At 53.6% G+C, this 22,956-nt stretch overlaps 2 protein-coding genes across 5 annotated transcripts; both read left to right on the top strand.

The window, feature by feature from the left end:
* Positions 1-1,043: 1,043 nt before the first annotated feature.
* On the top strand, positions 1,044-12,277 carry FES (FES proto-oncogene, tyrosine kinase). Of its 2 annotated transcripts, none has more exons than XM_084772398.1 (19): positions 1,044-1,238; positions 1,707-1,931; positions 2,142-2,315; positions 5,300-5,396; positions 5,598-5,781; positions 6,222-6,359; positions 6,439-6,558; positions 6,692-6,814; positions 6,922-7,108; positions 7,252-7,329; positions 7,884-8,093; positions 8,425-8,547; positions 9,041-9,094; positions 9,802-9,920; positions 10,230-10,324; positions 10,484-10,607; positions 11,064-11,221; positions 11,336-11,458; positions 11,921-12,277. In XM_084772398.1, exons 2-19 carry the CDS (start codon positions 1,716-1,718, stop codon positions 12,061-12,063), a joined length of 2,466 nt encoding a protein of 821 aa, XP_084628524.1. In that variant the 5' UTR covers positions 1,044-1,238; positions 1,707-1,715; the 3' UTR covers positions 12,064-12,277. The 2 variants fall into 2 exon arrangements, with proteins under 2 accessions (XP_084628524.1, XP_084628523.1); XM_084772397.1 differs by having other exon boundaries at positions 1,045-1,238; positions 7,246-7,329; positions 11,921-12,276.
* A 1,943-nt stretch (positions 12,278-14,220) lies between these two features.
* LOC311592258 (uncharacterized protein) lies at positions 14,221-22,937 on the top strand. 3 transcript variants are annotated; one of them, XR_014777350.1, is made up of 3 exons: positions 14,221-14,445; positions 21,037-21,728; positions 21,866-22,937. XR_014777350.1 is itself a non-coding variant. In XM_084772449.1 (3 exons), the coding sequence occupies exons 1-3, from the start codon at positions 14,274-14,276 to the stop codon at positions 21,903-21,905; spliced, it is 837 nt and encodes a 278-aa protein (XP_084628575.1). In that variant the 5' UTR covers positions 14,221-14,273; the 3' UTR covers positions 21,906-22,927. The 3 variants fall into 3 exon arrangements, 2 of the variants coding, with proteins under 2 accessions (XP_084628575.1, XP_084628576.1); XM_084772449.1 differs by having other exon boundaries at positions 21,037-21,661; positions 21,866-22,927; XM_084772450.1 differs by lacking the exon at positions 14,221-14,445 and adding an exon at positions 19,931-20,689 and having other exon boundaries at positions 21,037-21,661; positions 21,866-22,926.
* Positions 22,938-22,956: the final 19 nt, after the last annotated feature.

Below are 22,956 nucleotides of genomic sequence, written 5' to 3'. Positions count from 1 at the left end.
AGAGGGTGAGGCAGGTGCAGTGACCAGCTACCAGCTGCAGAGCTGCGGTCTAAGGGGGGCCCTGAGTGGACTGAGGTGACTTGTTTGCTGGTTTAGGGGTGTTCGTTTTGTCGTCTTGACATAAGCTAGTGTCACCCTGGAAGAGAAGCTTCAGTGGAGAAACTGCCTCCATCAGATTGGCCTAGGGGCAAGTTTGTGGCGGGTCGTCCTGATAAAGGCTGAGGTGGAAAGGCACAGTGCACTGTGGGTAGTCACCCCTGGGCAAGGGTCCTGACAGGCCAGTAAACAGTGTCCTTCCCCCCTTCCCCCCCCTTCCCAGTTAAACTTCTTCCCTGACTTCCCTTAATAGTGGACCCTAATCCCCAAGTCAGATAAACCCTTTCCTCCCCAAGTTGCTTTTGGTGTTTATCACAGCTGGGCATGCTCACCCTTAATCCCAGCACTTGGGAGGCAGAAGCAGGCAGATCACTTAGTTCGAGGCCAGCCTGGTCTACATAGAAAGCTCCAGGAGAGACAGGACTCAAAAAAGAAAAAAAGAGAACTAGGCCTATGTCGTTGAGGGAGCCTGAGTCCCCCTCGGGGAAGTGTCTACCCTGAGCTGGCCCAGGCTTCCACTGAGACTAAAAGCTCAAAAGCCCCTTCTGGGGGCACAGAGATAAAATGGCGCTACAGGAATGCGTGCCTGAGAAGCAGGTCTCTGCTTAGGATTTTTATTTGGAAAATGTATATGCAAATGGAGGCAGGCGCCTTAGGGAATCTGGAGGAGAGAACAGGACTAGGCTTCCTTAGCCTCCTGGCACCCCAGGACTCAAATTTGTCCCCGGACTCTGCGCACCCACCCCGGATGCCCCTGGGCCCAACGCCTTGCCAGGGGACCTCACCTTGGGTCCACTGCCACTGTATTTAGGGATTCCTCCCCCAGTTTCGCAGGATGTCTCAGGACCCTGGGGAGTGCCTGGCGCACAGGCCTCTCTCTGCAGCCCCATTCTTTGCCGGCCTCCTCCTCCCTTCCGTTTCCGTGGCTGAACTGAAGCTGTGGGCTGTGGCCCAGGGCACGCAGAGTGGGAAGCGGGGTGGAGAGTGTGCGTGTGTGCTGTGCGCTCGGTTCCCCATAGTGGACCCGCCCCACGGCCTGAGGCAACTGAAACCACGGAGGAGGAGGAGGAAGGGGGGGGGCAATCAGGAACTGGCCGTGAGTCGGTCCGCTGCCATCTGCCCCCGGAGCAGCGCGCGGAGAGGTAACTCCACCTTCCAGGTCCAAGAGGGTTATAAGGGGAATGGGCAGGGGGCGGCAGGGGGTGGGCACCGGAAAGGAGCCAGGCGGGTGTTCTGGGAACCTGAAACCTGATGGGGTGGAGCTAGGAGCTAGGGAAGGGAAGGAAAACTCTGGAAGGAGTTCTTCAGTGGCTCCCTGAGGCGGCAGTCCAGCAATCTTAGCCCCGTTGAGGGCCCTGGTGCAGGATCCGGGAACATCCAGCAATGGTGTGGGTCCTGGGACGATCTCCAGTCTGGTTCCTGGCTCTGGGTCCTCACCTGGCCCGTCCCCAGCCCAGGCTGCTGTCTGTACCTATTGGTGTTCTGCTGGCCAGGACCCCACCCATGGCCTGCCTGTAGCCCTCTTCGACGACGTGTTAGCTTCTTTGTCCTGCCCTTCCATCACCAGCAGCTGCCTGGTCTCCACTGAATGCCCTGGTTTCTGTCCCCAGGGCGCTATTATGGGCTTCTCTTCAGAGCTGTGCAGCCCCCAGGGCCACGGGGCAGTGCAGCAGATGCAGGAAGCTGAACTCCGCTTATTGGAGGGCATGAGGAAGTGGATGGCCCAGAGGGTCAAGAGCGACCGGGAATATGCCGGGCTGCTCCACCACATGTCCCTGCAGGACAGCGGAGGCCAGAGCTGGAGCGGTGGTGGCCCCGACAGCCTTGTCAGCCAGGTGAGCTTCTGGGGAAGGGAGTGGCGGCGAGGGGGGGGGGGTGAGGGGAGGTGGAGGGGTGGCGGGTGAGGGGGGGGAGTGATGGTGGGGGTAGGGAAGGGGGCAGAATTTCTCCCCTCCCCCAGAGGTGGGGTTGGAGATGTGGCAAGGCCAGGCTTAAGAGCCATTGTCATATTCTTCCTGCTTTCCCTGTCCCACAATGTACCACAGTCCTGGGCGGAGATAACGAGCCAGACGGAGAATTTGAGTCGGGTGCTGCGGCAGCATGCGGAAGATCTGAACTCGGGCCCCTTGAGCAAGCTGAGTGTGCTGATCCGGGAGCGGCAGCACCTGAGAAAGACTTACAACGAACAGTGGCAGCAGCTGCAGCAGGAGCTCACCAAGGTAGGGGGGCACCCGGAGGAGGACTGACTGTCGCAATGAGGCGTAAATTTTGCACAAGAGTGCCTAGGGAAGCAGAAGTCACTGACCACAGGCCTAGCTCCAGGATGGCCTGTGTGGGCCCTGCTGCAGCTTCCTCCTTTCCTCCCCCGACTTGGGCTAATCTGCTACAGGGCCTATGAGTGCGTTATCAGTGCCTGAACAGAACGCTGTGAGCCCAGAATGGGCGAGGCTAGCTAAGGATTGCCTCAGAGAGGAACTCAGATCAGGGCGGCTTTGGGGTTGCCTTTAGATTTCAGTGGCTCCTCCCAGGGACGCAGAGGCAGAGTCCTGCCTAGGTTTGAATTCCAGCAGCATTTCAGCTACAGGCTGAGTTATAGGCAGCTGCTTTGTCTCTGGGTGCTTCTGTCTCCCATTTCACTGGTCAGTCTCTCGGTACCACACCCCTCATTGCCACAGAGCTGGGTTTTACCATGGACCCACAGCGCCCCCTTGTGGTCAACCTTCACGTACTTTCCTATCTCTGTTCTCATTCAAGGGCTTCCCTCCCTGCCCATCTGTGGTAACACAGCCCCGCTCATTTGTCCTCCTGTCATTTAGGATTCTATGGTTTTTATTTTGGCTTGTTTTGGTTGTTTGAGACAGGTTTTTCTCTGTAGCCTTGGCTGTCCTGGACTCACTTTGTAGACCAGGCTGGCCTCGAACTCACAAAGATCTGCCTGCCTCTGCCTCCCAGAGTGCTGGGAATACAGGTGTGTGCCACCACTGCCCAGCTAGGATTCTGTTTCAATAACAGAGTGGAGTAATTTCTGTAGCGACTCTATGACCTACATGCCTGAAATACTTACTTAGATGACCCTTTAAAACTGGCCAAATCTAAGCTGGGCAGTGGTGGCACACGCCTTTAATCCCAGCACTCGGGAGGCAGAGGCAGGTGGATCTTTGTAACTTCGAGGCCAGCCTGGTCTACAAAGTGAGTACAGGATAGTCAAGGCTACACAGAGAAACCCTGTCTTGAAAAACCAAAACCAACCAACAGAAAAAACAAAAAAACTGGCAAAGTCGGCCAGGCATGGTGGCACACACCTTTAATCCCAGCACTTGGGAGGCAGAGGCAGGCAGATCACTGTGAGTTCAAAGCCAGCCTGGTCTACAAAGCGAGTCTAGGACAGCCAAGGCTAACACAGAGAAACTCTGTCTCAGGAAAAACAAAAAACAAAAAAACCCAACTGGCCAAATCACCAAGTGTGGTGGTGCACACCTGTAATCCCAGCACTCAGGGAGACAGAGGAAAGTGAATCTCTGGGAATTTGAGGCCAGCCTGGTCTACAAAGTGAGCCCAGGGCTACACAGAGAAACCCTGTGTGGGAAAAACAACAACAACAAAAACCAACCAAGTCTCCAGGCAGTGGTGAGGAACACCTTTAATCCCAGCATTGGGAAGCAGAGGCAGGTGAATTTCCAGGTTGGGGGTCAGCCTGGTCTACATAGTTAGTTCCAGGGCAGCTAGGGCTACACAGAGAAACTGACAAAGTCTATTAATTGAATCAGTTTCAGTTGGGGAAACAGATTTAAAGAAGCAAAATGAAGCTGGCATAGTTGTCCGAAAACAAGCAAGAGGCCTGGAGTGAGACCTCCAGCCTTTGGCCGCTACTGAGCATTCCACTCCCAGGAGCTGTGCAGGGCCCTGTGCAAAATAAAGCTGTTGCAAGTTAGAGAGTTTCAAAAGCCAGGTGTGGCTGTCTGTCATCCTTGCACTCAGGCAGCAGAAGCAGGAGGATTGCCACAGGTTGCAGGACCCTGTCAACAAAACCAAAACCAAAAACAATGGCCAGTGAGTGGACTCAGCAGGTACGGCTTCCCTAGGACCCACACGGTATAAAGGAGAACCAACTCCTGCAGCTTGTCTTCTGACTTTTTGGGTTTTTGGTTTTGTTTTGTTTTGTTTCGTTTTCCAAGACAAGGTTTCTCTGTGTAGCCTTGGCTGACCTGGACTGGCTATTATAGACCAGGCTGGCCTGGAACTCACAGAGATCCACCTGCCTCCGCCTTCCTGAGTGCTGGGATTAAAGATGTGTGCCACTGCAGCCAGCTTGTCTTCTGACTTCTATCTGCATGTGAGCACACCTGTACACACACACACACACGTACACACATGTACAAATAAGCATTTTTTGAATGGCTGGAGAGATGGCTTAGTAGTTAAGAATGCTTATTGCTCTGGGAGGCAGAGGCAGGTGGATCGATGTGAGTTCGAGGCCAACCTAGTCTATAAAGTGAGTTCGGGACAGCCGAGGCTACACAGAGAAACCCTATCTTGGAAAAGAGAAAAGGATGCTTACTGCTCTCTCAGCAGATCAGAGTTCAGATGCCAGCACCTACATCAAACAAAGCTTACAAATGCCTATAACTTTAGCTCCCAAGGATCTAATAGCCCCTTCTGGCTTTGGTGGGCACACATACACACACACACACACACACACACACACGAAATTAAACAAGTCTTTAAAATAATAGTCCCATATGAGGTTGAGTGTTAGTGGCTCACATTTGAAATCCCAGCCAGCACTCCAGAGATAGGACTGTGACAAGTCCAAGGCCAGCCTAGGTAAACTTGGACTACAGTGAGACCTTACCTCAAAAAAATCAGGAAAAAGAAAAGAATTTCAGTATGATACACTGTGAACACACTATGAAACAAAGCCTATGGCACTTTTGATCTTAGAGTCATATGAATATACACATCTGAGGCTGAAGTTACCTGCCACCAGGAAGGATATTCGGGCCTGTCCCAAATTCCTTCCTGCCTTCTTCAGGAGCTCCCTGATCCTGTCCTTAGCAGCCAGTTTCCCCAGAAGCCTCCAGACTCTTCCAGAAGGATGGGTTTGCCTAACCTGACTACTTGGTGACGGAACCTTTCCTAGGTTACCTCAGATAGGACTCTCCCAAGGGTCTGCCTCCTCACACTGACTTCCCTTTTCTTCCAGACCCACAGCCAGGACATTGAAAAGCTAAAGAGCCAGTACCGGACCCTGGTACGCGATAGTGCCCAGGCCAGGCGCAAGTACCAGGAAGCCAGCAAAGGTTTGGGGCTTTCCTTCCTGGCAGGGAGAAAACCCAGTCCAGTAGACCTGTCCTCTGGTGCCCAGGGGGTGGGAGCTGCTACTTGGGCCTCTGGGATACCAACCCCACCCCCCTGAGCATGTGTATGTGCACAGTCACACACACACACACACACACACACACACACACACACACACACCTCTCTTATCTCCCACCTGCCAGACAAGGATCGGGACAAGGCCAAAGACAAGTACGTGCGCAGCCTGTGGAAGCTCTTTGCCCACCACAACCGCTACGTGCTGGGTGTGAGAGCCGCACAGCTGCACCACCAGCACTACCACCAATTCATGCTGCCTGGCCTGCTGCAGTCACTACAGGACCTGCATGAGGAAATGGCGGGTATCCTGTAAGCACCGCAGTCCCAATGCATTCTACCCAATAGTAAAGCATAAGACTAAAACTGGGTGGGGTGTGTGTGTGTGTGTGTGTGTGTTGCTAAGCCTTGGAGATACAGATGTGGGGGTCAGCAGCCATGTTTATTGGGGACCTAGTTCCTAAGTACTTCCTGTGTACCAGGTACTACCTAGGATGCCAGCCACCAGGAGGGATAGCTGGGGCCTCTGATACCACTGCCAGGATACATATCAGGAAGCATAAGACCAGGCAGGCCTTAAAGGTCATTTGCTTAAGGTCATTCACTCGCACATGAGCTGAAGCGGCGGGCGGGAGGGGTCATCCAACCTAGAATTACTGCTGGACCGGTGTCCTAGGCTGCGCTGGCCTCCGTGCCCAGCCTGAGGCCCTCTGACTCAGTGCTTCTATGGGCTGGGGGGTGGGGGTGTGCAGGAAGGACATCCTTCAGGAATACCTGGAGATTAGCAGTTTGGTGCAGGAGGACGTGGCGTCCATTCACCGGGAGTTGGCTGCAGCCGCTGCCCGTATCCAACCTGAGTTTGAGTACCTGGGTTTCTTGCGACAGTACGGGTAAGCTGCCCCTTACCCTGGAACCTCCTTGGCTCCGGCACTCCTGACCTACTCGCTGAAGGACCTCGCCCACCCGCAGGTCCGCCCCTGATGTCCCACCTTGTGTCACTTTTGATGAGTCACTTCTTGAAGAGGGCGAACAGCTGGAGCCCGGGGAGCTGCAGCTGAATGAGCTGACCCTGGAGAGCGTGCAACACACGTGCGTGGTGGTTTGGCAGCCATCCCGTGTGGACGTGGGCGGGGAATCCCTTGGCGAGGTGCCGGGCTAGGTTGCCTCGGTTGGGATGTGCGCGGTAGGAGCACAGCGTTCACTACCCTGCCCTTGGCTGCAGGCTGACCTCTGTGACAGATGAACTGGCTGTGGCCACCAAAGAGGTGCTGAGCCGGCAGGAGATGGTCAGTCAGCTGCAGAGCGAGCTCCGGAGTGAGGAGGAGAACACCCACCCCAGGGAGAGGTGAGCAGGCCCCACCCTCGGCAGCCTCCTGGCTCCCCTCCACGGGGCTTGCAAATTCCACATTGAGCCTCTCTCTGCCCTCCCCTTACCCTACTCCCCGCTTGCAGGGTGCAGCTGCTGGGGAAAAGGCAGGTGCTACAAGAGGCAACCCAAGGGTTGCAGGTAGCGCTGTGCAGCCAGGACAAGCTTCAGGCCCAACAGGAGCTGCTGAGGAGCAAAATGGAGCAGCTGGGCACTGGCGAGGCCCCGGCCGTGCTGCTTCTTCAGGATGACCGCCACTCCACCTCCTCCACGGTGAGATGTCCTCGCCGCTGCGATGCCCTCCTCCCTTGCCAGGGCCCCCCCCCCCCGAGTGCGGGGGGCTGCGCTCCTCACTCTTACCCTCCCCTCCCTAAGCCTGGCCACCTGCTGACGTCTGTCCCTGGCCCCAGGAGCAGGAGCGAGAGGGGGGAAGGACACCCACACTGGAGATCCTTAAAAGCCACTTCTCTGGAATCTTCCGTCCCAAGTTCTCTGTGAGTAGGTACCAAGGCTGGGCCTCTACCCTCTGCCCGTTTAGTTAGGCCAGGCCAGGAGTCTCAGAATACTTCTCAGTCCTCCCCATCCTAGACTGAAAGAAAGCCTTGCCTGTCGGGACTGTTTCCACAGGGTGGAGGGGTGGGGGGGGGAGGGGGAGGCTGAGGGAAGGGGGCAGGGGGGAGGCTGAGGGAAGGGGGAAGGGTGGAGGTTGGGGGGAGCACCCTTTCATTCATTGGGGTTCCAGGCTACAGATACCTCTGAGCCCTGCCAACCCCTACATCTTCACCCTGTATGCTGCAGGGACACGCAGCCTTGGCTACTCCATTGCTCTGCCTGCTCCTGGGAGTGGCAGGGAGGCCCAAGGTTCAGAGGAGAACCGTACTAACTTGGTTAGGATCTGCTAGCCTAAGCTTCGCGGTCCGGTTGTGCTCAGAGAGAGCTTGAACCGGCCCCCCCGTGGCGCCACGTGGATAGCTGTAAGGATGAAAGCGTCCGAGAAAGAGAAACCCCCACACTAGCCAGCCCAGTGACTCCCACATGCTCCTCCCAGATCCCCCCACCACTGCAGCTGGTTCCCGAGGTGCAGAAGCCCCTCCATGAGCAGCTGTGGTACCATGGGGCAATCCCGCGGGCGGAGGTTGCTGAGCTGCTGACACACTCTGGGGACTTCCTGGTTCGGGAGAGCCAGGGCAAGCAGGAGTACGTGCTGTCGGTGATGTGGGATGGCCAGCCCCGCCACTTCATCATCCAGTCCTCAGATGTGAGTGGGGCTGGCACCCTGGGCCTTCTGGACCCCACTCCTTCCTTCTCCTGACCCTCTCCAGGGACATGATCTCCAGTTCCATGACCTTGAGAGGGTAGGGAGTGGCTGCTGCGCCTCCTCCCTCTGTGGGGGCCACAGAGAAGCCCTGTATCCCTCTCTGCCCCAAAGAAGAAGGGTAGCAGGTGTCATGGTGGCCCTCCACTACCTCCCTCTACCTTGGGTCCTAAGTAATGCCTGTCCCCGCCCTGCTGCTCTTCCTGGCCTCTCCCTGGGTCCCTCCCCCAAGGAAGCTGCTGACCTCAAATCTCCCCCAACCCCTGCCTCACAGAATCTGTATCGGCTGGAAGGGGACGGCTTTCCTAGCATCCCTTTGCTCATCACCCATCTGATGTCCTCCCAGCAGCCCCTTACAAAGAGGAGTGGGGTTGTGCTGTACAGGGCGGTGCCCAAGGTGAGCCCCGTGGCCGGCCCTGGCCATGTTGAGTTTGAGAATTAACAGGTCGGCAGCCTGGCCCCTCAGCTGACATTCAGGGTGTGTGAAGTGAGCATTACCCCCACAAGGTGGCCAGCCTCCTCCTCGGTTTGGGATGCCTTCCTGCCATGTGTGTGTGTGTATATGTGTGTGTGTGTGTGTGTGTGTGTGTATGAATATGTATGTGTATATATGTGTATGCATGTATGTATGTGTATATATGTGTATGCATGTATGTATGTGTATATATGTGTATGTATGTGTATATATGTATGTGTATATGTATGTATTGTATATATATGTATGTATGTATGTATGTATGTATGTATGTATGTATAGGCCTGATGCCCAATTTATCAACCCTATCAGCCACTGTGACACACTGAGGCTCCGACACAGCGTCAGCAGGAGAGCTCTGCTCACGGCCCCTTCTGTTTGCCGACTCTGACTCCTCCTCGGCTTCTCTCCGCAGGACAAGTGGGTGCTGAACCACGAGGACCTGGTGCTGGGCGAGCAGATTGGGAGGGTAGGTGTACCCCACCACCCTGGGCTTCCCCAGCCTCCTGGAGGCCACCTGTCATCTCCTCACTAGCTCCTTCCAGGCCCCTCACCAAGCCCCGCCTTGGGGCTCACCTCCAGAGTCCTACGGGGTCTCCCTGGCTCTATGCGACTGCAGCCTGTACCCTCTGATTCCTTTCTCAGAAAATAGTGAATACCAACTTGTAGGTTCCAGAAGCCAGCACCCGGCCCTGGCTCTTTGCCCAGGGGTTCTTACCTAGCACCTCTGATACCGCCAAATACCTGTCACTTTCCAATCACAATGCAACCCACAGAAAAGTGACTTCTGGATCACCCTCCCATGTCACTTCCCAGGGAAGGTGGCACTGATAACTTTTTGTGTCCCTAGTAGGGGAAAACTTTGTAGAGAGCGCGGGTAACAGGTCGCCATCAACAGTGGAGACATGATGGGTTGTAACCTGGGGTTAAGAACGGGCAGCAGGGGACTAGAGAAATGGCTCAGAGGTTAAGAGCACCTGCTGCTCTTCCAAAGGTCCCAAGTTCAATTCCCAGCAACCACATGGTGGCTCACGACCATCTGTAATGAGACCCAGTGCCTTCCTGTGGCAGGCAGAATAATGTATAAATAATAAATAAATAAAAACTTTAAACAAACAAAAAAAAAGATGGGCAACGGTACCAGGAAGTTGTGGTAGGACCCCAGGACTGTTTCAGGGGAACTTCGGAGAGGTGTTCAGTGGACGCCTTCGAGCAGACAATACCCCGGTGGCCATAAAGTCTTGTCGAGAGACACTCCCACCTGACCTCAAGGCCAAGTTTCTGCAAGAAGCGAGGTAGGTGATAGAAGAAGCGCAACCGAAGCTTCCTTGTATGAGAGGCTTCCTCTGTGCACTGCCTGCCTGCTGTTTGTCCCGCCTCCCCAGCCCCAGTCCCCTCATAATGCAATCGGGTACTGACCAGGACCCCACCAGCAGTCACATACATGTCCAAGGCTGCTGGCTTTTCGGGGCCCGTACTCTTCTCCCCTGTAGCTTTCTGTCTTCTCTGAGGTTCCTTTTGAGAGGTGGGGGATATGGGCAGCTGCAGAAGGCTATGGCTACGGATCACGGATCACACATAGCCTAAGCAGCAGTGTTCCACAGGATCCTGAAACAGTACAGTCACCCCAACATTGTGCGTCTCATCGGGGTCTGCACCCAGAAACAGCCGATCTACATTGTCATGGAGCTGGTTCAAGGTGAGCGGAGTTGCCGGGCCCCCCCTCACTCCCCCTCCCAGCTGCCCCCAACCCCTCCCTAGCCCCCCACCCTCCCCCACTCCCCACCCCCCACCTCCTCCGTGAGAGCTCAGCTTGCCAGGTGTCTTCCGCTAAGCTCATGGCTGCCCTCACCTCCAGGGGGCGACTTTCTCACCTTCCTGAGGACAGAGGGAGCCCGCCTGCGGGTGAAGACCCTGCTGCAGATGGTGGGAGATGCAGCTGCTGGCATGGAGTATTTGGAAAGCAAGTGCTGTATCCACCGGTGAGCGGCCTGCGGGTCCCAACAGACCCCCCCATCATGGCGGCCACCAGGCGTCAGCTCCCCTGGCTGAATGGGTCTCTAGCACTTTGTGTGTGAGAGTTAAACTGTGTCTGCGTGTGTGCAGGTGTCACGAGTGTCTTTGTGTGTAGAGGCCAGAGGTCAGTGTTAGCTGCTGTCCTATCTTGCCACTTTAAATATGGAGACCTGGAGCTCATGGATTTGGCAAAGGTGGCTGGTCGGTGAGCTCTCAGGAGCCACCTCTCTTCGACGCCCCAGTGCCAGGGCAACAGACAAGCATGGTCAGCCTTTTCTGTGAGAGCTAGGGATTTGAACTCAGGTCCTCATGTTCACACATCAGGCGCTTTACTAGCTGAGCCGCGGTCTAGAGTGCTTGACCCAGCTGGGCAAGTGACGCTGGCTGAAGGAGACCAGTTTCTCCCCTGCTCACCCACCCAGGGACCTGGCTGCTCGGAACTGCCTGGTGACAGAGAAGAACGCCCTGAAGATCAGTGACTTCGGGATGTCCCGGGAGGAAGCCGATGGCATCTACGCGGCCTCGGGGGGCCTTCGACAAGTCCCTGTTAAGTGGACTGCCCCCGAAGCCCTCAACTATGGTACCTGATTCTCACCTACTCTGGCCTGCAAGGCTGACTGGCTGGGCATGGGTGGACTCTGGCCTCCTGGACATGCATGGTCTCCCCATGCTGCCTGCCTCGTCTCCTCTGCAGGCCGCTACTCCTCAGAGAGTGACGTGTGGAGCTTTGGCATTTTGCTGTGGGAGACCTTCAGCCTCGGGGCCTCACCATACCCCAACCTCACCAATCAGCAGACTCGGGAGTTTGTGGAAAAGGGTAAGGCCACAGATTTGCAGTGGGGCCTCAGGGCTGAGCCCCTAAGATGTATCTTCCACAAACCCTCCTACTGGGTAAGAAGAGCCTGTAGTTAGCGCAGGTGGCAAGCCTGTTTATGCTTGGTGGGTTAGAGATTAGAACCTAGGCCTGTGTCTTGGGATTCTTGGGAGACAAGAGTGGTGTCCCCCGTGCCCCTCTTTTAAAAAAGATTTATTTATTTTACCTATGAGTACTCTATCTGCATGTACACTTGCAGGCCAGAAGAGGGCATGAGATCACATCGTAGATGGTTGTGAGCCACTATATGGCTGCTGGGAATTGAACTCAGGACCTCTGGAAGAGCAGATGGAGCTCTTAACCTCTGAGCCACCTCTCCAGCCCCAAGAGTGGTTCCTTAAGGGTGGGGAAATGGGAGGACTCTGACCCCTCCTCATATTTGATGCATTGCACCTGTCCTCCTAGGGCATCGTCTGCCTTGCCCAGAGCTGTGCCCCAACGCAGTCTTCAGACTTATGGAGCAGTGCTGGGCCTATGAGCCTGGACAGAGGCCTAGCTTCAGCAACATTTACCAGGAGCTGCAGAGCATCCGCAAGCGGCACCGGTGAGGCCCGGAGGGCCCCTTTGCTGGCCAATGGCCCGTGCGGACAAGAGTGAACCTCCTCGGCAGCTCCCTCTCACTGTTGGACAGTGGGTTCCAACCACCAGCAGCAGGGCTGCTGTCGGAGTGCAGCCCCCGGGAAGCTCTCCATCCATCCCTGCTTCTGTCCAACTTCCTCTCTCAGGCGGAAAAATAAAACCAGTTGTGTCCACCAGGTAATCTTGACATATGCGCTCCTCTGGAGGCCAGGGGCCAGTTCTTAGGAGAAGATAGGCATTGTCGTCATGGTGGCTGTAAGAAAGGAAGGGCAGAGAGCTCACATCCGGTAGAGGCGACATGATTTGGTTTAATATGAAATAAGAGCCAGGAAGCGTAGGGTGATATACAAGCTTTGGCCAGATGATGGCGCTGTCCCCTAGAACAGGATCACAGCACAAAGCTCCCCAGGTGCTGATTGTAAAGTTGATCCCTTCCGGGAACCTGTGGAGATTAAAAAGTGGGTTGATGCACAGGCTGTCAACTGAGGTGTGAAAGTCACAGAATTATAAATATTAGAGAGTAGCTGACGCTGCGGATAGGAATACAGTCACAGAAAATTCAGGGGACGGGAAAACAGGTAAAGTAACTTCCCCACAAGGGAGAAATGCTCTTCTAAGGCGAGAGATCAAGATGAGGGCCTGAGCAATACTGAGGACTCATCCAGAACCTTGCGAGGTCCCCCGGGTCCTACTGAAGTCTCTAGTTGTCTGAAACCATCTCTGAAAACAGGCAAGGTCAGGAAGATAGGCAGCATGCGCTAAAAACAACACACACACCACAGAAACTGGGTAGCTTAGAAGCCAAACTAATGAGGACAATGAAATACCCAGTCCACCAGAGCCTCCCTCACCTCACCCCTACCCCACCCTCTGCCAGACACAAACAGCAAACACACACACAGAGGCACATATGCACATACGAATTCTTGGTCAGACATGGTGGTTCATATCTGTGTCATCCATTTTCGTTTTTTGTTTTGTCTTGTTTTGTTTTGGAGACAGGGTCTCTTTGTGTAGCCTTAGCTGTCCTGTACTCGCTTTGTAGACCAGGCTGGTCTTGAACTCACAGCGATCCGCCTGCCTCTGCCTCCCGAGTGCTGGGATTGAAGGCGTGCGCCACCATACCTGGGGTGTCATCCATTTTCAAATAGATAAAAGTAAGCTTTTGTAGAGGCTGGGCATGCATGCATCTCGGTTGATAGAGTGCTTGCCTAGGATGCGAGAGAGCCTGGGTTCTCTCATTAATATCACATACAAATTCCTAATACTTGGGAGGCAGAGGTGAGTGAGTTCTCTTGTGAGTTCAAGGCCAGCCTCTGCTATATAAAGAGTGTTGGGCCAGCCTGGGTAACATGATACTCTGGCATAAGATGACATGGTGATGATGATGGGTTGGGGGTCCAGAACCCGGAAGAGCCACTACTAAGGAACAAGACAATCAGACGCCTTTAATGTCAGCACTCAGAAGGTAGAAGCAGGTGGATCTCTATGAGTTCAAAGCCAGCCTGGTCTATGGAGAGAGTTCCAGGACAGCTAGCTGTACATAGACAGACCTTGTCTAAAAGAAAGAAAGAAAGAAAGAAAGAAAGAAGGAAAAAGAAAAAAGAGCTAGATGTGGTGGCACACACTTTTAATCCCAGCACACAGGAGGCAGAGGCAGGCGGTTCACTGTGAGTTCAAAAGGCCAGCCTGGTCTACAAAGCGAGTCTAGGACAGCCAAGGCTATTACAGAGAAATCCTGTTTCAAATAAAGAAAAAGAGAAAGAAAGGAAATGTTCTCTCTTTCTCTCTCTCTCTCTCTCTCTCTCTCTCTCTCTCTCTCTCTCTCTCTTTCACACACACACACACACATTTATTTATTTTTTTGAGACAGGATCTCACTACTTAGCCAAACCCAATACATAGACCAGGCTGGCCTTGACTCCCAGAGTTCAAGGAAAGTGCTTCCTTAGTGCTGAGATTAAAGGTGTACCCCATCACACTCGGCTCTGAGACCCACTCTTACCATGAGTGAGAAAGGCCTGAACGGACACGTTGCTGTGCCCAGTGAATCCACAAGCGTGGCTCATTTGATAGGCACAGGGTGTGGGGTGGGGGTGGGGGTGCCACACTGACCGAGAAGGGAGGGAAGGCCATCAGTTGCGGAACTCCTGACACCCAGTCTCCAAGCCACTCTGCTATGGCTGCAACCACGAGCGTGCGTGCGTGCGTGCGTATAAAGGAGGGAGATGCAGCGAAAGCGAGGGCGCTGCAGAGAGTCAATGAGTTCCTGCCATCTGGCTCTGGGGGAGGCTACCGATTCAGAGCACTGTGGCCCACCTGGAGCCATAACGGGGGGCTCGGGGGCTCAGGTAATGAACTGGACACCTCCAGCACACTGCGTACTTTATCTACTTCCCAGGCTGGGGAGGGGGGGGGGGTAGGGAGGGATTGCTTCCTGTATTCTTGGGATAATTTGGGGGACTCTATTTAGTTATTAGGCAATGTTATCTCTTAGGGCTGCACCTATGACAAAAGCCAAGAGGACTTTTGTAAAAGCCAAAAGTGTGTGGGTGCAGGGGGCACACTCCAGCAGAAAGGCCACCACGGGACTATGCTAAGAGACCACTAAAGTGAAGTGTCATTCTACCCATATGGGCAGCCTTTCCGTTCTCATTGGGAGCAATAAAAGACCAAGATCTGGGCCACAGTTGACATTTCCTTTAGGCAGCCAGGTGGGCCATCCAGCAGCCACACCCTCTCAGCTATGGCACTTGCTCCTGAGACATGGAGCTACGCTGCCAGCACAGCCCTGCTGTCCTTTACAGACAAGGGGCAAGGTGGGAGGCCGAGGTCTCTGGAGTGAGCTACGTCTGTGGCTATGGCTCCAGGCCGGGCCAAGTGGCTGATAGCAGAAAAGGAAGAGGAGAAGAGGAGAGCTATTGGAAACAGGAGGGCCTATAAGATCTCCTTTTATTAGCCTGGAGTGACCATTGGCTGTTGGCAGTTCGTCTGGTATGTACTATGTAATCTGACGCTAACTACTGGCTCCCAAGACCAGGTGGCTGCCCTGAGCCTTGCCTTCCTGGGGCCTACACCTGAGCAAGGCAAGGAAGGGGCGGAGTGAGGGCTTGTGCACTCTGAGGAGAGGAGGATCTTGGGAAGGAGAAGCAGCCGGTACCTGAGGAGGAAGGAGGAGGAGGATCACCACGGGGTAGGAGAGAAATGGCCCAGATGAACAACCTTAGCAAGTGTTTGGGATTACGGATGGGAGGTAAATCAAATAGAAATTACTAGAAGCAGATGGCACGGGATTAAGGCTGGGATATAAACGAACATAGTTTAGGAGGGAATATCTGCCTGGACCCAGGTGATATAGGCTGTTCTAAACTACATCAGGAGCCTGTCTTTTTATTTATTTGTTTGTTTATTTATTTATTTATTCTGGTTTTTCGAGACAGGGTTTCTCTGTGTAGCCTTGGCTGTCCTAGACTCGCTTTGTAGACCAGGCTGGCCTCGAGCTTGCAGCAATCCACCTGCCTCTGCACCCTGAGTGCTAGGATTAAAGCAGGTATCTGTCTTTATTGATTGTAAAATCGGATTTAATAATTATAAGCCTAATAATATAACATTTATTAGTCCATACTTTTTTTTTTCCAAGACAGAGTTTCTCTGTGAAGCTCTGGCTGTCCTGGACTCACTCTGTAGACCAGGCTGGCCTTGAACTCACAGCGATCTGCCTGCCTCTGCCTCCCAAGTGCTGGGATTAAAGGCGTGCGCCACCACGCCCGGCTAGGCCATACTTTTAAATTAACAGCAATGCATGGCCTATGACACACACCGGCTGTTACAAGCCAGAGAATTCTTTGCCCAGACTAAAGACACTGGTGTACAAGGACATCCTGAATGCCTTTTTGGTCACTTCACTACATCCATAGGAAGAAAATCAGATTGTCTGCATGAGCTTGAACTATAGGACCTCCTTGAAGCACTGTTGTCCCCTGCGTCCTCTCAGATTTGCCCCCAGTGGACAGGCTTATGCAGAGAAGCCTGGGACCCTGTGATGGCTGATCTTCGCTGTCAGCTTGGTCGGACTGTGAATCACCTGAGAGACTGGTGAATACACCTCAGGTGTGAGGAGCATGTCCCTGAGAAGAGTGACTGAAAGAAGACCTACCCTGAATGAGGGGACCGCCATTCCATGGACTAGGGTTCCAGACCCTAAAGCAGGACGAGAGAAAAACCAAGCCGAGTACAGTGGCTCATGTCTGTAATCCCAGCACTTTGGAGGTGGAGGCAGGAACTCACACCATATGAAACCCTGTCTCAAAAAACAAAAGAAAGAGCTGGGCATGGTGGCGTACGCCTTTAATCCCAGCACTCGGGAGGCAGAGGCGGGCGGATCGCTGTGAGTTCGAGGCCAGCCTGGTCTACAAAGTAAGTCCAGGACAGCCCAGGCTAACACAGAGAGACCCTGTCTCGAAAAACCAAGAAAAAACAAAACAAACAAACAAAAACAACAATAACAAAAAACAAAAGAAAGAGGGCTGGAGAGATGGCTCAGGAATTAAGAGCACTGGCTGTTCTTCCAGAGGTCCTGAGTTCAATTCCCAGCAACCACATGGTGGCTCACAACCATCTATAATGAGATCTGGTGCCCTCTTCTGGCCTGCAGGTGCATACGTGGGCAGAATACTATATAAATAATAAATAAATCTTTAAATGCATTTTTAAAAATTAGAAACTGAGTAATCCCAGCACTTGGGAGGCAGAAGCAGGTGGATCTCTGTGAGTTCAAGGCCAACCTGGTCTACAAAGTGAGTCTAGGACAGCCAGGGCTACACAGAGAAACCCCATCTCAAAGAACAAAAAATAAACAAACAACAACAAAAAGACTTAAAAACTAGAAACCGAAGCTAGAGAGCTGGCTCAGTTGCTACAAGTACTTGCTGCTCTTACGGAGGACCCGGGGTCCAGCCCCAGCACCCACATGGCAGCTCACTCAAGGTACCAGGGACCTGAGGCTCCTGGGAAGCCGAGACCTAAAGTTCTGCATAAAAAACATCATCGAGGGGCTGGAGAGATGGCTCAGTGGTTAAGAGCACTGTCTGTTCTTCCATAGGTCCTGAGTTCAATTCCCAGCAACCACATGGTGGCTCACAACCATCTACAATGTGATCTGATGGCCTCTTCTGGCCTGCAGGTGTACATGCCGACAGAGTGCTGTATACATAATAATAAATAAAAATCTTTAAAAAAGAAAAAAAAAAAACATCATCGAACAGGCAAAGAGAAGGGCTGTGGGGCTTCACAGCCGCCCGTCAGGAAGGCACCTCTCCGCATGGGCTCCTGAGATGTAGCCAATGGGCCGGCACTCTGGTGCCTGGTGCCACAAGTCTCAACCTGTGCAGGAAGAACTTAAGTGGAGCATGGGTCTGACAGGAATGGTGTGAAAAAGGAGCCTTTGCGTCATGAGCATGAGTGGGAGCCAACGACCGACAGCCGCTGCTCAGAACGACTACTGCTTTCAGCAAAAACCAAAGCTACACCCGGGCCTGAAACTAAACATGACCACAACACTGAAACTCAGCCAGTGTTTCTGGACTCTTATCTAAATGGCAGAGTGGCCACGAGATTCCCAGGAGGCATCGTCTGGGCACTTAAACCTTCATGGTTCTGGTGACTGTAGACTGTTCTTCCCCGGGCATGACACAGCAGTTGGTCGGCATATGCACAGAAAATGGAGGCTCTGTTATTTGCTTTGCATTGTGGAGATAGTTTTACTGTACAGCCCTGGCTGGCCTGAAACTCACCTAGACCAAATTGGCTTTTAAAAATGCAGATAAACTGAGCCTGGTGGTGCACACCTTTAATCCCAGCACTCAGAAGCAGAGGCCTGCTGGTCTAAAAACTGCTCTGAAAAGAATTCTCAACTGGACCCTCAGAAGGTTGAAGGAGGGGCTAGAGAGATGGCTCAGTGGTTAAGAGCACTTGACTGCTCTTCCAGAGGTCCTGAGTTCGATTCCCAGCAACCACATGGTGGCTCACAACCATCTGCAATGGGATCTGATCGCCTCTTCTGGTGTGCATGAAGACAGAGCACCCATACATAAAATGCATGAATAAATAAATCTTAAAATAAAACCAAAACCGAAGGTTGAAGTGGCAGGGGTAGCACTTCAGGAAACAGCTATGGCAGGGAACTTGTCATTAGTGTCTGGGTAAGGCTGAACCAGAGTCTAACCCAAGTCTTAGCCAGGTGTACTGTGACTCTCCCCCAGGCCAGAGGAGGCCAGCCCACTGGAGAAAGATCCTCCCCCTTACCCCCTTTGTAGGACTACACCCGGCTGCCATTTTACACCCTCCTTTCTTGTTTCAGTGGAGTGAAGCTCCCGTCTGGTCGCTTCCTTCTTGGAGGCCCCTGGAACCACAAAATTGCTTGGTGGTGGCTTAGTGTCCTGTCTCAGTGGGAGGGAGACGTGGTTCCTTTTCACTGTTCTGTGGAACGAGGGCTCCCAAGAGCCACCACACAGCTGATCTCACTTTTGTCAGCTGTAAGCAATTGATTGCCTGGATCTATTTGCCTCTCTCTTTTTTTTTTTTTTTTTAGATTTATTTATTTATTATGTATACAGAGCTCTGCCTACATGTACACCTGCAGGCCAGAAGAGGGCATCAGATCACATTATAGATGGTTGTGAGCCACCATGTGGTTGCTGGGAATTGAACTCAGGACCACTGGAAGAGCAGTCAGTGCTCTTAACCACTGAGCCATCTCTCCAGCCCTGTTTGCTTGTCTTTTAAAGATTTATTTATTTATTACATATCCTGTGATCTGCCTGCATGTATGCCTGTACACCAGAAGGGGGCACCAGACCTCATTATAGATGGTTGTGAGCCACCGTGTGGTTCCTGGGAATTGAACTCAGGACCTCTGAGCCCTCTCTCCAGCCCAGGCTCAAGGTTTGTCATTTAGGCCAGGCAGTGGTAGCACACATCTTTAATCCCAGCCCTCAGGAAGCAGAGGCAGGTGGAGCTCTGAGTACAGGGCCAGCCTGATCTGCAGCACTGGTTCCAGGACAGCCAAGGTTACACAGAGAAACCCTGTCTGTGGAAAACAAGACCAAACCAACCAAACAAACAAACAAACTAAAAAGACTTGTAAATTATACCTGAATTAAGAGAGAGAGAGAGAGAGAGAGAGAGAGAGAGAGAGACTAAGAAAAACAAGAGCCTTTGAAAATAATGTTTTTCACACACACAAAAAAAAAATCAATAGAAAAGTTAGGAAATAAATCTCCCTGATAGTGGGGAAGCACAAACAGCCACAGAGGATTACATACTGGTAGAGATGTGCATCTTAGCATCAGGTATTGCAGCTGGTGCATATAACTAGAAAAATGGCCCAGAAGACGGTACAAGAAGTGAGAGTTAAATAATGAGATTGTGTTTTACATCTAGTTAATCATCTGAAGAATTGTTCCAGCTGTACTTAACCGATGCTTTTCGACAGGTGAGCAGGTACTGTCTTTTCCAGGAGCTGAGGAGGCCAAGAGCCATCCGTCCTATCAGGGCTTATCTTTTGCCCAGGAAAACTCACTGCTGCAAATCTGTCCGAAGATACTGTCTCAGTCTGCGTGAGCCGCTGTAATAAAACACCATAAGCTAGGTAGCTTGTACATAGAGTTTACTTCTTACACTGCTGGAGAGTGTGAGACAAGAATAGCTGGAGGGTGAACACTTTGTGTGTGTGCGTGTGTGTGTGCGTGTGCGTGTGCGTGTGCGCGTGTGTGTGTGTGTGTGTGTGTGTGTGTGTGTGTGTGTGTGTGTGTGAAGGATCACTTTCTGGTATATAGATGGCTCCTTCTAGCTGTGTGTCTTCACATAGTGAAAGAGAAATAGCATATTTCTTCCTGGAGTACTTTAGACTCACTCTCTCTCTCTCTCTCTCTCCCTCTCCATCTCTCCCTCTCTCCCTCTCCCTCCGTCTCCCTCTTCTCTCTCCCTCTCCCTCTCCCTCTCCCTGTGTGTACTTTTACCCATGGAGCCACCTCACTGGCTCCTGGGCAGCATTTATTTTCTTGAGACAGAGTCTCATTATGCAGCCCTGGCTGGCCTGGAACTCACCAAGACCCGCCTGTCTCTTCCTCTGACTGCGGAGGGGCCAGGTTCTGCGGTGCTTTATAGGGACAGGACAGTCTCTGCTTTCAGGAGCTAATCTCAATTAAAAGCGCCACCTACAGATATGGTCAGACCCGGGGACAGAACTTCTAGATGTGAGCCCGTGGTCAGGGAGAGTCTACATCAGGTGGTAATATTTGTTTTGCTATGTAGCCCAAGCTGGTGTCGATTTGCTGGGATCCTCTTGCCTCAACAGCTGGGCTTTTTCAGTCGGGCACCACCAGCCCAGTTACAGGCAATACTTTTTAGTAATCTTTCTTTTGAAATAGGGTCTCAATGTGTAGCCCAGGATAGCTTCCAATACTCTCTTGGATTTATAGGCATGTGCCACCACAATCGACCAATCTTTTTGTCTTCCTATGACGCTATGGCTGTCCTGGAACTCAGTATGGACACCAGGTTGGCTTCAAACTCAAAAGAGACTCTGCGTTTCAGGTGCTGGGACTAGGTACGCGCGCATATGCCTGGCCAAACATTACCACCACCACCCCCGCCCCCCGCCCCCAGGGTTTCTTTGTGTAGCCTTGGCTGTCCTGGACTCGCTTTTTAGACCAGGCTGGCCTCGAACTCACAGGAACCCACCTGCCTCTGCCTCCCTGAGTGCCAGGATTACGGATGTGCGCCACCGCGACCGGCAAAACATTCATCTTAAATGGAAGAAAAACGTGGAATTTGTGGACATGGTCCATTGCAGTATGGTGTCTAACCGGGGCAAAGTAGAAACTTGGTCGCCCAGTAAAGGAGTAACCTTTAACAGTATGGTTCGCCTTTCGCCCTCACAGGCAGGAAACCCAGAGCTACCCAGAAGGAGCCAGCATCCCTTTGCCTAAGTAGTCTGGCGGGAAGGCCACAACGCATCGCAGGGTTCTGCCCTTTCTGCTTCTGCCTAATTCGTACTCTTGGAAAACCGAGGAAAGAAAAGTCGCGCGGGCCTGCGGCGGCTCTGCCGAGCGCGCCCTGCCCTGTCAACGGCTGCGCAGAGGCTCACGGCAGCCATAGTGGACCCCGGCGCCGACCCAGCGGGAAGGCACCGCGGGAACACGGCAGAGACGCCGGAAGGCTACCGAGCAGGGTGCTAGGGGGCGCTGCGGAGCCCGGCTGGGGGGCGAGGCGGCGGCAGGGCCCAGCACCGGGGGACGCTGCGCGCGGTCCCCTGCGCCCTTCCTCCCGCCCTGCGCGCCGCTCGGCCCCGCGGCCGCTGGAGACGAGAGCTCGGGAGCGCAGGGAGCGCGCGGTGGCCCTGGCCCCCGCGGGAGCGCGGCTGCGGGGCCGAGCCGGAGCGGTGGGTGGGAAGGCGTCTGTCTTAGCCTGCGCAACTGCCCGCGCGCGGGCCGCGGTCCCCGGGGATGCGTGTGGCGGCGGCTCGGCCGGCCGGGTCCCAAGCGGCGCGGAGGCCGGCGGCGAGCGGTAACGGGGCAGGCGGGGCGTGGGCGAGGACTCCAGCCTGCAAGCCGGCGGGTGTAACGGTCCCCGGGTGCGGGCTGAGCCCCGAGGGCCGGAGGGGGCTGGGCAGGCTTGTGGAAAGGCGGAGGGCGGGGGGGCCGGGAGGAGGGAAGAAACGGACCCCGCGGCAGGTGACTGCCCCACGGTGACCCAGCTCTTGCTCCCTAGCTCCGCCCTCTTTGGCCGGGACCCAATCTCCAGGGGCTAAAAATATTGGCCGGAGGCTCCTGAGTGGAATCAGATCGCGCTAAGTAGGACGCAGGCTGGGGTGACAGCTCTTCAGTACCAGGGCCCGAAGAGCAGACTCCAGAACGCGGTCCCGCCCACGCACGTTCAGCAGCTAGCGTCCTCTCTCCTCCCTTCAGGCAAGTGGGGACCCGTGGCAACCGGCACTGTGGATCTTCTCTAGTTGCCCGTTACCGAGCAGTTGTGCTCGGCTTCCCCTACCCTGGGGACTTTGGGTCTAGCCGCTGGCTTCTCAGGAGTCCCTTAAAGCACTCTGGAAGCCAGGACTGGAAGTTTTGCACTGCAGGAATCAGTACTGAGGGACAAGACTAGAACTGGGTTGTATCCAAAACATGAGCACGTTTCTTCTTTAAGAAGAAATCTTCCTGAGACAGGATCTGGGCCAGGCACCTTTTTTTTTGCTGAGTTCCAGTCTGACCCAGGAGGTTAAAGGGTTGCCTGTCTCTCCAGCCTGTGATTACTGTGATTATCCTCTAAGCCAAACAAAATAGAAGCCCTGGTATTTATTCATCTGAAGCCAGGGAGCCTGGCTCTGCCGCCAGTGTCCTGAGCAAGCTGTTTGTAATCAGCGGGTTTGCAATCTATTATCCCTGGATTTGTGTGTGTGTGTGTGTGTGTGTGTACGTACGTACTACATGTATGGCCACAGAAAAAAACGTGGCGATCAGAGGACAATCAGTGGTAGTTGTTTTTCTCCTTCGACAATGTGAGTCAGTGAATTAACTTCATTGTCAGGCCTGGCTCTGCAAGTGCCTTTCTGCCTACTGAGCTGTCTTACCTGACACACACACCCACCTTCTGCTGGGTTTTATAGCTTGGGCTGAGGAGAGACAGAACTTCCGTTCTATAGGATCAGGCCCAGATATCTGTACTACTTGTGTGTTGGGAGTCTTCACCAAGATTTGGTTCTTGGAAACTTGCTTGCTTTTTACTGGGAGTCAGGCAAGTAGGCTCTGCTTGGGAATCCAGAGGGCGTTCGGCAGGAAGGCCAACAAGAGGATTTTGCATGCGGG

This window comes from Acomys minous, assembly GCF_964271855.1.
Source record: "Acomys minous genome assembly, chromosome: 2".
NCBI lineage: Eukaryota > Metazoa > Chordata > Mammalia > Rodentia > Muridae > Acomys > Acomys minous.
This window is presented reverse-complemented; position numbering and strand designations above follow the sequence as displayed.

Coding starts and splice junctions, on each gene's coding strand:
- FES (XM_084772397.1), top strand. CDS start 1,716: ATGGGCTTCTCTTCAGAGCTGTGCAGCCCCCAGGGCCACGGGGCAGTG. Junction 6,815..6,921: donor AACACCCACCCCAGGGAGAG/GTGAGCAGGCCC, acceptor CCCCGCTTGCAG/GGTGCAGCTGCTGGGGAAAA. Junction 10,608..11,063: donor AGCAAGTGCTGTATCCACCG/GTGAGCGGCCTG, acceptor TCACCCACCCAG/GGACCTGGCTGCTCGGAACT.
- LOC311592258 (XM_084772449.1), top strand. CDS start 14,274: ATGGCTGCAACCACGAGCGTGCGTGCGTGCGTGCGTATAAAGGAGGGA. Junction 14,446..21,036: donor CGGGGGGCTCGGGGGCTCAG/GTAATGAACTGG, acceptor TCGCCCTCACAG/GCAGGAAACCCAGAGCTACC. Junction 21,662..21,865: donor GCGGAGGCCGGCGGCGAGCG/GTAACGGGGCAG, acceptor CTTGCTCCCTAG/CTCCGCCCTCTTTGGCCGGG.